Source organism: Malurus melanocephalus, unplaced genomic scaffold (genome assembly GCF_030028575.1).
Source record: "Malurus melanocephalus ecotype Western Australia unplaced genomic scaffold, MMel_1.1 scaffold_429, whole genome shotgun sequence".
Lineage (NCBI taxonomy): Eukaryota > Metazoa > Chordata > Aves > Passeriformes > Maluridae > Malurus > Malurus melanocephalus.
In genome coordinates, this window is record NW_026623661.1 from 7,027 (window position 1) to 23,205 (window position 16,179).

A 16,179-nucleotide genomic window follows, 5' to 3' on the forward strand; every position below is an offset into this window, starting at 1 on the left:
CGGAGGAGTTATGCGTGGCACAGCTATGGCCGGTGAGGGGCAGGTCGGTGCGCGGAGCGGCGGCGAGGRCCGAGGAGCGACCGGGGGTAATGTGGGGGTATGGACGGGGTCGGGGGGCAGAGGGGCACCGGGGAGGATTGGGGGGCTGAGGGAACGGGGACGGGGGTCTCCGGCAGGGCCCGGTGCGCTGYGCGGGGCCGCGGCCTGGCCGGGCTGCGGTGGCCGCTCTCGGCCCGTACAGAGGCCCGAGGTGGCCCCGCCGTGGTTGTGCCGTGGCTCCGCTGTGGGGAGCGGTGTCGGAAAGCGCCGCCCCGGAGGCTCTGCCCCTCCGCGGGTCCTCAAAGGCGGGCGGGGTCCCCAGGGAGAAGCGGGGTGCGGGGCGGRCAGGACGGGTGCGTGGTGTATCTCCCTGCAGTGTGTGTGCCCGCCGTCTGCTCGGAGCTCTGCCAGCTTTGAAAAACGTAGTTTACTTTCCCCCATGAAAGAAGTACGACCGTAGTCACCAGGAAGCAGTTTTAGTGCTGAAATCAGAAAAAAAAAAAACAAAAAAGCCCCCCCAAAAAACAACAAACCACCTGTTTTTTTTCTTTCGCAATTAATTAACTCCCAGTTATAGAACCTGTGTATTTACAAAGCTCTCGCCTGCTGGCAGTGTTATCTCTTATCTAAAAGTTCATGGTAAACCAGTGCTGCAAGCTTGGAATTCCAGCATATCTAAGAATGTGCGGGAAGCACAAGTATTGCCATTCTATTACTAAAGCTTAATTTTCCTGTTTATGTTTTTTCTTTCTGGGTCATTAACTCGATGATAGATGGCCAAAATTGGTACCCACACAGGAAGTTAGGTTTTACTTAGAGACCTGCGTTAACTTTATATATTTTGGTTCACTCCTTTTTGTTTCTGTATGCCCTTCTACTTCAAGAAAGTTGCCATCCCTACTCAGCAGAATGAGGGAATTGCCATGCTCTGAATGGCATTTTGTAAAAACCAAGACATACCTTTAATTGTGTCTCCTTGCATGGATCTTACTCTCAAATTGAAAACTATCATGCCTTTATGTACTTCACGTTTTCATGTGTTAAGTACAGTATTGCTTCAAAATCAAAAGCTTGTTTTGGAAAGTGTCTCTATGAAAGGTGTCTCTGTTACCTGGGTCTCTTCAAAACAGTTAATTTTATTAAGAATTATTTTTAAAGAAGTATGGATGGCTTCTGAAACTTGATATGCTGAGGCACTTGGGCAGGAAACAGAGCACTTTAACCTCTATGAGATGGAATGGCCATGTGAGTTAAACTTTTGCTCAGTAGTTCTCATATAAACATATATAATTATCCTTGAGGGCTAAAGTCAATTTTGTGATCCTGTGTTTTGCCATGTCCTCCTTTTTGCTTTTTCTTTCAAATTGTAATTACGTTTATTTGATTTTCTTACATAGTGCTAAGAAAGTGATCTTCAAGCAAGTCMGGCTATGGCCTTTGAGAGGATAAACCAGAAAGACTGGTACAAGGTCCTGGGTGCCAAACCATCGGACAGCCTGGCAGAACTGAAACGGAAATACCAAAAACTCGCTCTGTTGGTAAGTCTGGGTTTCACATTTAAGACACACAAAAATAATTTTATAAACCATTAACATAACAGCTGCAGGTTTCTTTTTTATTTTTTTGTATCAATATGATTGCTCAGAGTGTGTTCATAGTATCAAGTTCATAGTATCCTAGTTCACTGAGGTTGATTTAAGATTGAAATAAATATCTGCAGTTATTTGAGTTAGCAGATTTTGCAGAGTTTGAGTTTGAGTTAGCAGATTTTGCAAAGAGGGGTTGTGCTGTTCTGATTCCAAAACACTGATGTGTCTCCCAGCTTTGCTAAACTGAGACAAATACTTGTTTATCAAGTGCTGGATAATCAGGCACAGAAGTCAAAAAGTCTTTGTAGYACATGAAATTTGCTGATTGATACTTGTGGTTTTTACTGTCCTGCATATGCAGTTACAGTGTGCAGAATGTAACCCTTGAGTATGCAAAGACCAGATGCAAAGGAAAAAAAATATTTTTCCTGATAGCCTGCAGTAATGGAATAGAAAATGTACTGGAGGAAAATATGTTAATACTAATTTTATTGGAAAGTTTTTGCTGAGTTTTTGTGGAGTTGTATTCTTGGTTATGCATCAGGACTTCACATTCTGTGAATTCCCATAATTCTTTCTGTGCTGCTGATATATGTGCATAAGACTCTCACAGCTTACCAGAATCTGTGTGATTCTTGGTTATTCTGTTTTASACCCTCCCCTGAGTTCAGGCATTTTGCTCAAAAAGTACTTTGGCCTGGGTTTCTGAGAAAAATGGAGTGCATTTTTTGATACTGCTCTCAGCTGAATTTGGTAGAYAAATAGAATTCCCAAGGTAACTAAATTCCTGTTTCTTGGAGTTGGAGACTTGCTAGAGAAGAAGAAAGGAGGTGAGCAGAACTCACTTTTTATAGGAAAAACTCTCTTTAGGAAGCTGCTAGCTAGACTGTCAGTATTGGCAGGGCCGTGGAGCACGTGCATGGCAGATTTGAGGCGTCAGAACAAATGTGAAAAGAAGCTGAGATTTTTAAGTGAGGTAAAAGAGAATGCCAGTGACCAGGAGACTGAGTTTTATTAGAGCTAAAAGAAATTCATGGCWCTGGGTGGAGTTTGTTTATGTTAGTATGGATTTCTTTAAATAATTTTATTTCTGACCACTGTAAAAAATGGTTTTAAAGTTGGCCATTTCACCAGTATGTTYCAGTTTTACACATTTTGATATTCAGTTGAATTTGCTAGGCAGCCCTGCTGCACATCTTCTCAGTGCTTCCTGAGAACTTATTTTTTTTGTCTGAAACTAATTTGTGTACTTAGTCTTTAGTTTCTATACCAGACAAGATGCTTGTGTGCAGACAGGGGCCATAAATTCTTTGGTTTTTTAGTAATGAAGATGATCAGGAGAGCACAGTGTGATTACTTCTGTTCAGACAGGGGCTTATTTAAACTGAATGCTGTTATGGAATTAATGTATTTCTGTCCCATGAATTGATGTAYAATGGAATTAAAATCATAGGTCGTGTTCAGAGCTATTACAGAAGTGAAACTACATAGTCCCTTTTCCCACAGATAAAACTTTGTGTTATAGGGCTGTATTTCCATGTAATTTCATGTAATTATTTTGGGGTGTATGAAATGAGAATTATCAATGTTAACAACCATGTATCTACACAGTTTTGAGAGGTTAAAGTATTATTTTAATGTACAAGCATTTCTTTAGCACCTTGGATATTTCCAACCTAATTAGTTAGTGCTCTTTATTTGAAAAGAATAGGGGGAGTGAAAACTCAGTGAGAGATGTTAGGGAAAGTGAAGATACCTTTTTTCTTTTAGTATCTGTGGTGGATCTCTCTGACTAGAAAGAGATGTTTCCTGATGTTTACTGTAGGTGTTTTCCCAAGGCAGATCTGCTTGTCTGTTGTTGTTACCATATGTCCTGTCTCTGCTCATCTTTTCCTTTCAGTTGAGCTGTTACAGACTCTATTTGATGGTCTACTTACTGATGCAGCATCTAGCACAGTCACTCCACAGTCTGTAAAAGCATGGTGATAATAAGACCACCATGATTTTTATACACCTTAAATCCCCACTGGCTGTAGGAGTGACTTGAGGGGACAGTACTTATCTTAGTTACAGAGTAAAAATTAGTGCCACAGTAGTTTAGGAGTTCCATGGTTGAAAAAACTTTGTAGACTTACATGAAAGAAAAATCTGCCATGGAATGTTAGTAAAGAAATGTTTTCTCTGATACAGGGATCCATGAGCTGTGGACTTCTGAATATTGGATATGTAAGGGGAATATTGCTGAATGTTTGTATTGTCCTGATGCTATTTCCTAGGCCTCTACTGTTCATTGTCAGTGAGAAATCCAGCAGTGGATGGATCTGTTATTATGACATTGATTCTGTAATCATGAATATTCTAGTCACATGAATATTCTAGTCACGTGTTCCTTAGCATCAAGCAGAATAGACAGTGGAATTTATTTTTGAGCATAATTCTGCTGTTAAAACAAAAATGGCAAATCTCTGAATCCAAGCCTTTTTCAAGTGATCCCCAATGCTTCATGTTGAGCATTTGCTTTTTGCCATCTGCTATTTTCTGTATTTGTCAACACATGTATGCTTAGCATCTTGAAGGAACAGGCAGATGTAAAATTTCCARAGCTAAAAAGAGTTGGAGATCTTGCCATATGTCATCCAAAAGATARCTATATTTGCAGTTAAATCTCAGGATTGGCCTTAATAATACAAAGTAGTACACAATCAAAAGTGGTTCAATTGTAGCTTTGTAAGAATGACTTGATAACGGCAAATTAGCTTAAAACTGGTGAATTTTTAAAACTGAACCCATTTTTGTTAATTATAACAAATTGAGGATGGAAAAGGTTAGTAACCCAGAAAAAAGCTATGCATAGACACCCTACTAGAGTGAATCTATTTGCTTACTGTTTTGCCATTTTTTTTTTACTGTACTTAGTGTTTTCATTTGGTCAGGTCACAACGTTGGGGGACATTTAAGTGAATTATTTTACTGTAGATAATATCAATTCCTACTTGTCAGTTCCATCCTTAACAATAGTATTAATTTGATACAGAGAAAAGGTTTGGGCTAAAAGTAGATATTTTTTTCCCACACCTACTAATTATTCAARCATATTTATAAAATTTCTTTGGAACTTAATGAAACATAATTTTCTGAAAATAATTCTTGGATCATCTTTATATGCATAGACTTTTGGGCATAAGATGCATRTGCCACTGTCAATTCTATAAAAAGCTTATTTTCAAAAGGAAAAAAAACTGCAGTGTATGCAGGCTTATAGTATCTGGCACAAAGCTCCAGCCAGTAATTCTGAAAGACAAAACAAAATGCAAATGAGTGCCTTGAAACCAGCATAGCTCGATGCAGAGATTCCTTGGCTGGCTCTTGTAAATTCATGCTAAAGTGCTTTCTGAATCACAGACAACTTGTAGCTCCATACTCTGAAAGGAATCCAACAAATTCTGAGAATTAATATCTTGTTGGAGTGGTAGGAGTTTGGTCTTTAATCTTCTGCCTTTGGGACATGTTGATGGTTTGAGGTATTTGGGGAATGCACAACCTTTTTTCCACAGATAGACAATACATTCAGCAAGGTGATTGCTTAAATGGGTAAACGGGTTTTACACTCTATACTTGGTTTTTTGAGGAATTCATACCAGCTTTTAGGAAGGACAGTGTTTATTGTCATTACAGAGTTCCATGTCTGAATGAGTATAAAATCTACAGCAGATGAAATTAGAGCAGCAAAAAAAGGACATTTGGGGGCAGGRGGGAAAGTTAAACTATTTTATTATTGGCACAATTTTTGCATCTTCCTTTGGTCTAGCACTTTCTGGTCAAAGAATGAGTTGTCAGATTGTTTTTGAATTTTTATGTAATTGCTTTATATCTGAAAACTGCTTTTCACCAGGAATAAAGTCACCGAATGCATAAGCTTTGTCTAGCTGAAAATCAGGTGTCTGTTCCTGTTGATGCTGATGATATTGTAGGATACCTTTCAACTGGAAAAAAATTATTGTGCAGGAAAATTATATGCTGCTGTTACAATGTATGCCCTAATCTTAAAGAAAATCCATGTAATTTGAGCAGGCAGTATGCAAGAAGCTCTTATTTTTAATATGGTAAGGAAATAAAATGTGCCATTTAACACAGAGTGTTACAAGGATTATCTTTTTTATCAAAAGGGGTGGTCTGTGTGTGTACATAAATACAATGTGTTTGAGGTGCTCACTTGATCTGTTTGAAAGAGTGGAAGAATTGCAAATAGAGCATCAGGCATAGGTGAGAATGACTCTCAGCAATGATAAATAATTAATAGAAATTTAATTTAATGAGRCAAAATAATGGCAAGAAGAGATTATTCCATGGAGAATGTTCAAAGGAAAGATATAACTTTCTGGAGRACAAAAAATCTGTTATCAGAATTATGTACACATCTAAATTCTGCAATCAAAAGGAGTGCAGAGGGTGTCATATGTAAAGTTAAAGAGCTGCTTGCATGATTTTCTTTTAAAGTTTGTTGCAAGGTAAATTCAGTTTTACTCCTGAAAGGACCCGCCTACTGAGGAACTTCATACTGAGTTTAAGCTGAGGATTTGGAACTTAAAAATGAAAACACTTTGAGTTTTGTATTGAAAGTCTCATAGCGAGAATCAGGCAGTGTGTGTATTCCTTTCTTAATAGCCTTGGCAGAGTTTTTATTTTTTTGTTTGAATAGCTACATACTTGTTAGAGGTATTTAACAGATCAATGTGCTTAGCTAATTCTAACTTCATCTAACTGGGGGAAAATGGATTTGTGATTTGAAGTATAAACAGAACGAGTTCAGGGCAGCCTGGCTGGAGCTTGACTGTTAATTTAATTGCTACAGAKAGAAAGATAAGCCATCAAGTTCAGTGCAAAGCACTATTGCTTTAATGCTCTGGGTAGTTTTACTTTGAGCTGTTCTTTACATCAGATTTACTAGTTATCACTTTAATAAAAAGAAGGGGGCATATTTTCAAGTTGAGACTTTAAAAGTTGATTACTAGGCTAGGTAGTACCAAGTGAAGCACCGTGTTCCAGAAGTCACTAATTCAAACAGCTTCATTAGCCAGGGCATGATCGTGCTGCTGCTGATGAAACCATGAGAGTCATTGTTTGATTTATTCACCTGACTTTGCTGCTGGGTTTTGTTTGGCTTTTCCCCACCCCAGAAGAGTTTACCATGATATTCAGTAGGAAGTCTGSAGAACAGGGAGCTACACTGGTGGTGATCATGTTGCAGGCGTTGGAGTAACAGGAACTTTTATCAGTCTGAGTAGCACTACGAAGGTGTTGCATGGGTCAGGGTGGTGCTTAAAGCTGAGCTCTGTGGAGCTGTGTGATGCTGTCACATCTGAGCTGAAGCTCCTGCGGGCTCAGTTTGAGCCCTGGAAGGTGCAAATCTTGTGGCAGTCTGTCCTTGGGCTGTAAGTGCTCCTCTGCAGTCACTGTGCTGTACAGAATTAGGCAGCTGCTAATGCAGTGAAATGCAGGGATTCACTCACCAGGCAGTGCTCTGAGTGGTCAGCAGCCAGCTGGAGGGTGAACTSTGTGCCCATCCTGCCCAGGAGCTGGCTGAGAAAGGCATCCTGACTTGCAGAAGAGGTGGAGAAAGCTGAAAGAAATAGTTTCAAGAAAACCAAAAATCAAAACCACTTGCTATGCAAGTGTTGGAGTTACGAAATAATTAAGAGCTAAGAAATAATGTTGGAGCTCAGAAATAATTCTTCAAAAGAAGTCCTGTATTCTTTAAGGTCTGCTTTCCATCTGCATCTGAAGTGCCTTAGGGACTCTGATTATTTTGCCTTATGCTTAAATATGACCCCTTAAAGGTGTGAGGTGTTTCCAGGTATTCCAAATGAATTGGAAAATKAACATTATCCTTTGGTTTGGAATACTGTGTTAGTGACTGGGGGCACCCAGAAAACTCTGCTTTGTGCTTAGCATCTCTYAGGCAATTGTGGCTATCAAAGTACTTGACTTCCTTTGCCTGCAGAAGGGTTTTCATTTTGCAAGCCCCAGTGGCAGCTGAAGGCTCCTGCCCCAAACTGCCTGTTCCTGCCCTTCTGCCAGATGTTGCTCAGCCAGGAAATAGCATCCTGTGGGTTTTCCTTCACTCACTGCTGTTGATGTCAGCTGCAAAGGTTCATCCCCGTTTTTTCAGTAGTTTTAGCAACCYTGGTTGGTTTGGTTTTCTGGAGGGTTTTTTGTTGTTAGTTGTGGATGTTTTTGGTTTTTTTTTCTGTAATAAAATAGAGGATTTGGGGGTTGCTTTCACACAAACGTAGCATTTGCCTAAACTATTTTCCTAGCTATTTGTTTGTCTGGAATTATTGTATGAATGGGGTCACATTAATCTATGCCTGAGCAGCAGAACCTGGTTTAATGTGACATTTAATAGTGTAATTGTGAGCATAGCAGCCAGAAATTTAGAAAAGAAAAAAAATCCCTTTATATTTTTACCCTTGTACTCCTGTAATTTAAAAGTGTTTGTTTTTTCCCTTAATTCCTCTGCTAGTTTTTGATGGATTTTTCTATTGTTTCTTCTTCTCCTGCTGTATAGTGTAGTATTCAAAGGGCTTTTTGAAGTACCTTGTGAGGCTCTTGGGTCACTCCTCATAGGAAAATAGGAAGCCATGGAAAGAGAAGAAAATGAAAGGGAAAATGTTTCTAAAGATATACTTTTTGGTAACCATAGCTTCTGTTTTTTTCTCCTCATTTTCAAATGTTCATTAGCCAAATAATTATTTTCTTGTATTTATACAACAACAATTGATTTTCTGTGCTATCAATAGGAACTGAAACATTTACATTTGATTTCAGCATTAAGTCTGTTCAAGAGCTGAAAGGGGTGAGTGGTGTGAATATTTAATATGTAAGTTATATGTGGTAATCACTTGCTGTTTGATCAGACTGTTTGATCAGACTCCTCTCAGTGTCTGAGGGGTTAGATCTGTCCAGAGAGTGGGGAGCTGGGGGAGAAAGGACCAAGAGTTCCTTATTTCAGTTTCTGTAGGATGCACTGGTTATTGCTGCTGCAGAAGTGGGATCCATTTCCATTGCCCCACTGCAACAGGTTCTGTCTCATGTGGTGAAAATGTCCAAGCAAGAATCTCCAGTTCTTTGTTTTTGCAGGGGGAGCTGGAGTGCTTTAAAATAGCAGATTGATAAATGTGCCTTGGACAAAGAGCCACTGGCAAAACTTAACACTAGTGAGAGTGTGGAACCCAGAATAGTAAGGTGATGCTAGAGGACCATGGTAAAAGCAATTGCATTCAAAGTATGTTTAGCTTWAAAAAAAAAGCATTAAAAAAAAAAGAAACCCAGCATGGACATCAGTGAGTTTAAGACAGTGTAATTTAGTCTCTGGGTTTTTTTTAATTGCGCTTTGAGGATTCAAGTAATTTTCAAGAATTTTCTGCAGTGGAYTGCTAGTCCTGTCCTGTGTTTTTATTGTGCTGCTGTTAGTGAATGCAGCACATTTTGTGTTCTGCATAACTGTTGCACATTGCTGTGCACGTTTAATCCTAGCTTCTTTTTAAAATTCTGGCTGGTTTTAAAAGAAAGCAGTTTGGGTTGTCTGTGGGAGTTTTCTTTTAAAATGATCCATTGATTAATGCATAACAAAAATGTTAAGAGAAAACTCCTTTTTCCTTCAGAGTGCTGCCTTGAGGATGTTTTGCTGCAAATATTTGAGTCAAATASTTCCTTATAGTAACAGCTGAAGCAACAATAGAGTTACCTGAAATATTTCTGTTTTGGTGGATTTTATCTGTCTCAAGCAAATGTGTAGTTCTGCTGTGCTGGATGTTCTGTATAACAGTGGTTATTTCTGGTTAAAAGGTTATGGAAAAGATTAATAATGCATGTAAAACATGCAAACAGTTGAATATTGTGTGGGAAGATTGATACTTGCACAACAATTTTGATCATAGCAGATTATGAGGAGGAAAAAGGTACAAGACTGGGCACAGTTTTCACCAGCTAATTGATCAATGAGCAGTGTTAGAAAAAAGTCATAGAATGGAAAAGTTCTAAGAGATAAGAAGGAAAATGAAATGGTCATTTTTTTATTTTTCCACAATTGAAGAATATTTCCCATGAGTAAGAATCATCTTGGAGATGGACAGTGCAGGCTRTAATCAGTGTCAAAGCTGATAGCAAGATCAGGTAGAGCAATGCTAAAGTTATTAAAAAGCTTAAAGACTGTTTGTGTTTGGGAAAAGGATGAAGAGATGGACTGAAGCAATGAATCAAGCAGATAAATTCCTTGCTCTTTTGTCCAGCTGTCTTTGGATAGACATCCTTTGGGGTAGTTTAAATCTCTATATGAAAAGATTGAATGTGGCGAGGAGCTCTTCACTTTCTGATTCTCCTCTTTGCAAGTGGAACAAGAAGGCTCCTTCCATGTTCCCTGCTAACTTCTGCCAATTGAGTGARCAAGTTGAAAAGACTGATTGTGGACTAGGAAGGCAAGTTTAAGACCTGACACTATTCTTTTCATGGAAGTGAACAAGTTTCACRTTTTGGAGAGAATGCTTTGTAAAATCAGTGAAATACAAAAAGCACCTTCAAAGTAATCTTGTTTTGTGCTGTTTTAACTTAAGAGCACTCATCTCTTTTCTTTCTCTTTTTTTCTCTTCCCAAACACTTGTCACATGAAGCTTTTCAATAGTGAGTTGTGCTGGTGTGGAACCTGACCTAGKGAGTGTTCTCACTTCTCACTGTGAGTCTCCTATTGAAATGCATGTGTTACATCCCTGCTATTCCTTTTTACTCCACTGAACACACATCTTGCCTGTTCCAATCTTTGTGTGCAAGAAAGCAGTTCAGTTTGGGAAGACTGTAAAGGACAAAATGTAAAGCAAATATTTAAAAACAGCACTAAATTTTGTGACTTGCTGTGGTGTAGTGCAGAGGAGCAATGTCGTGTTTTGCTGTAATCTGGTAAGCATTAGGTGGCAGTAGCGTGTTGTATTTGGCAGCTGCTTTGTCGTTTGGTTTTTGTCTTTGCTATCTTCAGTGCAGTCTCATAAATGGAGAAAAGACRTATTTTATTTCTCTTGATTTTTATAAAATGCTGATTTATGGTTGCTTTGGCTGTGTGGCTGGAAGGGCGGCTGTTTGGAGTCCTGTGTGCATAGGTGTGCTGTAGAATCTGCAGTGTTCATGGCTTATTTTCTGGTCTGTAGYACCTAACCCTGATAACATTAACCACACATATTCTGATGATAAATATGCTGTTAATGGCCAAGTGAGTTTAGTTCTGCAGCCTGTAATTTTTCATAAGCTATTATCATTTYTAAACTTAGTATAACCTCTGTTAGRTGATGTAKGTTTGRGGTYTTKTTTTGCTTGTATTTGCTCTTTATTCTTAGATAATAAAACAATCTTGGGCTCAAGAGGAAGTTGGTAGGAACATAATTAACCTTTCAGCACAGTGGTGTTATTGTCAGTCCAGGTTTTAGACAAGTGCAGTTACCTTGTGACCCTTTTGGAGGGTGTTTTTTCCCTCCACCCTTGTTTCTCACAGGTAAAGSATCTCAAGGATTTCAGAACTGTGTTGCATTGTATTAATTGGGCAGGATGATCAATTAATGGAAGAAGAGCAAGAAAGTGTTGACAGAACATGCTACCTAATTAGTACCTGATGGACCATGTAGGCCACAGAGCCCAGACTGTGATGTCGCCTCAGGGCGGAACTGTACAAGACCTTTATATGCAAAATAGGCCTGTGGAAAAGGCAGGGAAGGAAATMTTCATTGCTGAAATATTTCCCTTTGCACTGCAACCTTGGGAGATGCTGGAGATACTTCATAGAAGGAGCACATACTGTATTAACAGCCCTGTGTTTTGCACATGTCTTGCTCTGAAGTCAAAGGCTCATGAGCCTTTGTTTGCTCAGGTTATTTTTTAATGTTAGAGGTGATGTACACTATAATTGTTCTTTTTTTTTTTAAATACATGTATGTAGTAAGAGAGGAACACTAGGGCAGTAAGATTTCCTGGCTCCTGTGATAGAATTCTTTTGCTTGCCATTTTAAGTTAAGAGCAGCCAGCCCCACAGTGCTCAAGGGTTCCACCCCAACTTGTTTTTGATTACCCAGCAGTACTCAAAAGTTTTTCAGTTGAAACTTAAGTAATTTTGAATTGARAAGCACAGAGTCTAGGAAGGTAAGATGCCAGAATTATTTAGTTACTGGTAATTAGTGGGKTTTTTCCATTCATTTGTATAAATAYGTTGGYAATWAATTCACATTCTTTGTTCAGAAGTTCTTCCGCTAGTGTCAGAAATTTAACGTTTACCTATTTAAATCAAAGATTTTTTCAAAATTAACTAATTTTCCCCTGCAGTTTATGTTTCTTCATTTTATTGAAAGAAACATCTTCCTGTTTCAGAATACTTTTATTGAATAAATAACCTCTTTCTTTTTTTTTGTGGTAAAATAGTGTACTTTTTTAACTTGCCCCAATTTTATAAGCTCAGCTGCTGAAGTTGGAAAATGGTTTCTATCTGTGACCTTTCAGTGAGTGCCACAGGGTGGGGGCCAAGTGCATGTTTGTCACCTTTTTCCTTGATGGTCACAGGTGGCWAAAACCTGCTTTTCTTAAATTTTATTAGCCAGAAGTTCAAATTCTGATTTAATAAATGAATTGATCATTTAGCCTATTCTGATTTAAAACCCATCACAGAATGGATTGTGCAAAAAAAAACATTTGGGCTCTAGAGCACAGCAGCCAGTGTGTGCTTTGTAAATCCTGCCCACAACCAGAGCAAATGATCATTTGGAGGTGTTGTGCTTGGGTGCTCAGCTAGAGCTGACATGGCATAGGCAATACCAGATCTGTGTGTTAATTCTGTTCCGTGCTGATGGGGATTTGTGACTGGAAGTATTCAGTGTGATGCTGGATGTAAAATTTGCCAAAGTGTTAACTTTAATTGTAATTATGTAGCTCTTGGAATGTTGTAATTGCGTTACATGGTTCCTTTTCTGTTCTGCATCCAGCAGAGCTCAGCTTTACATTTTGGTGCTCTATCAGCTGATCTGGAACTCCCATAYRTGCTGCCTAATTTGATTGRAAATATTGCTAAAGCCCTGTAATGRAAGTTTAGACCTGRGAATGTGCAGTTTTGCCAGAGTGTGGGGTRGTGGAGGAGCCCTTCCCSCTAACTCCTGTGGTAAGCTTTTCTAATAGTATTTCAGATGCARAAATTTCGTATCTCAGATAACTTTAAACATAAATTTATTTAGCCCTGAGACCAAAAGCAGAATTCATCAGGGCTGTGGCCTGGTCGAGCCACACTTTAAACTGTTCACAGAGATTTCAGGGTGGGTATCCTGCTAAAAAACCCAAAGTCAGTCTGAGCTTTGCAGTGGAGGCAGGGTTTTTCCACCAGCTCTCACACTAATCCTGCTCATAGTCTGCAGCAAGAGACTCTCAGATAGGCACTTCTGGATCAAAGCAACAAAGCTCTGATTCCAAATGTAATTTTAGAAAGGGGTGGAATGCTGCAYTGAGCTTAATTGTCCAAACTTGATTCCAAAGCGATGGGAAGATGAARACTGAACACAGTCTTTTTGTGGAGAGAGACAAAAAAAACTGAGTACAAAGAGAATGTCAGCCTACCATAATATTTTGATTTTTGAAATTATTTAGAATAGTTGTTGATTTCTTAGATATTTATAGATGTGGTTTAAATATTGTGGTCATATGGTCAGATTGGGAGATTTTTCTATTAGGAATTGTAATTACTTTCTCACAAAAATGTGTCCTCGTGGTCTGTAAATAASTAGAGAAATGGATGCAATTATATGACCCAATCCAGCCCTTGTTTAGCAGTTAATTTCTCCAGATTTCTATGAGCATTTGTTCCGACCTACACAGATTTGGTTGTTGGTTTAAATCTAGCCAAGGCTGGTGGTGTCTTAATTGCTACCACAGAGCAACCATTTGGCCTGTGTGAGATGAATGTTGTCAAGGTACCTTCTGCAAGGCGGACATTCATCCACTGGGAATGTATCAAGAAAGTTTTCATTAATTGGTCCCTTTGTTGGCATTCGTGGCAGAGCAGCCAAAAACTGAGTACGAACAGACACTATGTCAGGGGGTGAGATTTATTGGCAGGTCTCAGGAAAAACTGGTATTTACTACATATATTGTAAGCAGGGGCAAAGGAGTTTCCTCMTAAGAACAGCCTGGCATTAAATTTACTCAGTTGTTTTGTTTTTTAATCAGGGAAATGTAACAAAAATTTAGACTCAGTCAGAAGTTAAATAGGAAATAGCCAGATAATATTTTTCTTCTTAATGYTGACTGTCTTGCAGCTTCTTTTTAATGCAATGTGAAGTGTTATGATGGGCTCTGTAACGTACAGACAGATTTGCATGGACCTATGAACACTTCTGTCAGATGAGAACACTTGACAGTTTTTGTCCTGACTTCATTAGCTTAACCTGTAGATAATAACAATTACAGCTGCTAATGTATAAATGTTGGATAAAGCATGACAAAATGATTTTTAAACATAGTTCCCAATTTTGATATTTTTTATATTCACATTAATTTCTGCATTATGATCTTGTTGTTGTGTTTAAAGGATGCCCTTTATTATATTGCAAGGGACATACTGGTAATGAATTGTGCACTTTGTCTTAGTGCAACATGCTTGTTTGGTTAACTTTGTGTAGACCAAGGCTGTTTGTATGAGGCTTTCTGTTCTGCTTGCTTAAGCCCATTTTAATTTTTTTAGTGCCCTAGTGTGCTATTAAAAAAAAAAAAAAAAAACAAAACAGTTTGGACTTATTACTCCAAGGGAGAGTTCTGATTCTGAAATTTGAATATATTATCTGTTCAGTATTTTGATACAAGAACATAGAGATTAAACCCCCAAATACTGACAGCATGGTTTAGAAGTGCGTGGTATTAATCTGTGCATTCCCATAAGGAGTCAAAGTTTGATTCTCTTGGATTCGCAGCCATGAGTCAGGCAGTGCGTTTGGAAAATAATGGCTTGGGTTTGTGTCTTCATCCAGCTGCTTGCACTGTTTCCACCCTGCCCCACCCCATTTTTGCCCTGTTCTGAGCAGCAGTGTCCATCTCTTGTGGCCTCTTGCTGTTGTGCCCTGTGAGGACAGTGAATGTCAGTGCTGTATCCTGCTCTCATCTGACACTATCTCATTTAGTTCTTTCATACCTGGACTAGATATGGAGGAGCGTTCTCTTTGTAAAGTTTGCGTTGAATTTCTCTTCCCTGATCATTACTGACTGTCTTTCATCACTGCTTATTTTTCAATGTAAATAAGCATCTTTTTGCACATCCCAGAGGGTGTTGTAGTGTAGGTTGTGATTTTTTTTTAAAAAAGGTCATTTATATTTGGGTGAAAATCATACTGCACACTGCATTCCGTGGATTAAAATAGTGTCCAGCTATAAAACTATTGTAGCTGCTGCTCTATGCCTAACACAGAGAAAGGAATAAGGATGCTGAGATACTGAGTTAATTTGAGATGCYAATATTCTATCATTTACTTAAAGCTGAGATTTAGTCATTAGATATAGTTCCTYCAAAGGCAGAAATACTTGGGTGCATCTAATTAATCCTCTGGTTAAATCCTACTACTTGATTTACTGAGGGCACATCTCCAGCTTTAAATATATCCCTTATTCAAATATAGGCACACATCCCCTATACAAATAAAGCAGGAATTCAAKACTTGTCTAAACTTGTCAGTTCAATTTAGCAAGGTGATTCCATGAGACTGTAGATGACTTCAGAGTTTAAAATCGTTAATAAATCCGATAGTTGAGAAATTTACTGTGTTGTAAGTCATGGTAGTACTGTCTACTTGATGGTTACTTTGACTCATGATTGTAAGTCCAGAATAATCTAACTTAAATTTTTGTTCTGATGGTTTAATCATTGCCAGGTGACACATTGTTTCTCATGGCATCCAATCTGCTGAACAGTATAGTCTGATGTTCATGAAGAAGACTGTACTATGTAGTTATTTTATCAAGGTATGATAATAATAYTGTAATTTAAATTGCACAAGGTTAAGTTTGTGTTAGCCAATTTTTCCTGTTGCCCTGCAGTGCCAAACATTTCACCAAGTCTCCAACAGATACTGCTTTAGGTATGGTTTTCATTTGAGCTTTGCACTTCAAGGATTGTGTTTTTTCAAATTTTTTTAGTGATTTCAAAAGCTAGAGGAAATGCAACCCTTAAGAAATTGTTTTTKAATTAATCCTTACACCAAGAACCAGGGTTCCAAGAAATACTAGGACAATGTGAAATTTAAGATAAACATCAGGAGAGAGAGCAGTAGTATCACATGAATGTTATCAGATGAACTAATATATTTCCAAAATCAATTAGTTTATTTTTTAACATTCACAGTAACTGAAAAGTGTCATGTGCTGTAAAGTGATAGAAATCCCAGACAGGGAGTTCAGTTACTTCTGGTGCAGTTATAATAAAGGAAAAATAGGTTGGGCATGTGTCAACCTATTGCAAATGAAGAAAACCTTTTTCATTTTACCTTCC

At 38.4% G+C, this 16,179-nt stretch overlaps 1 protein-coding gene across 2 annotated transcripts in view; it reads left to right on the forward strand.

Annotated features, from left to right (window-relative positions):
* DNAJC24 (DnaJ heat shock protein family (Hsp40) member C24) overlaps positions 1–16,179 on the forward strand; it is a 26,788-nt gene continuing 10,609 nt past the window's right edge. The window contains exons 1-2 of one of the 2 annotated variants that reach the window (XM_057379995.1): positions 1–97; positions 1,437–1,577. In XM_057379995.1, the coding sequence (XP_057235978.1) occupies positions 1,470–1,577 (108 nt within the window). In that variant the 5' untranslated portion in view covers positions 1–97; positions 1,437–1,469. The remainder of the gene's footprint in view (positions 98–1,436; positions 1,578–16,179) is intronic. The other variant, XM_057379994.1, reaches the window with a different exon arrangement.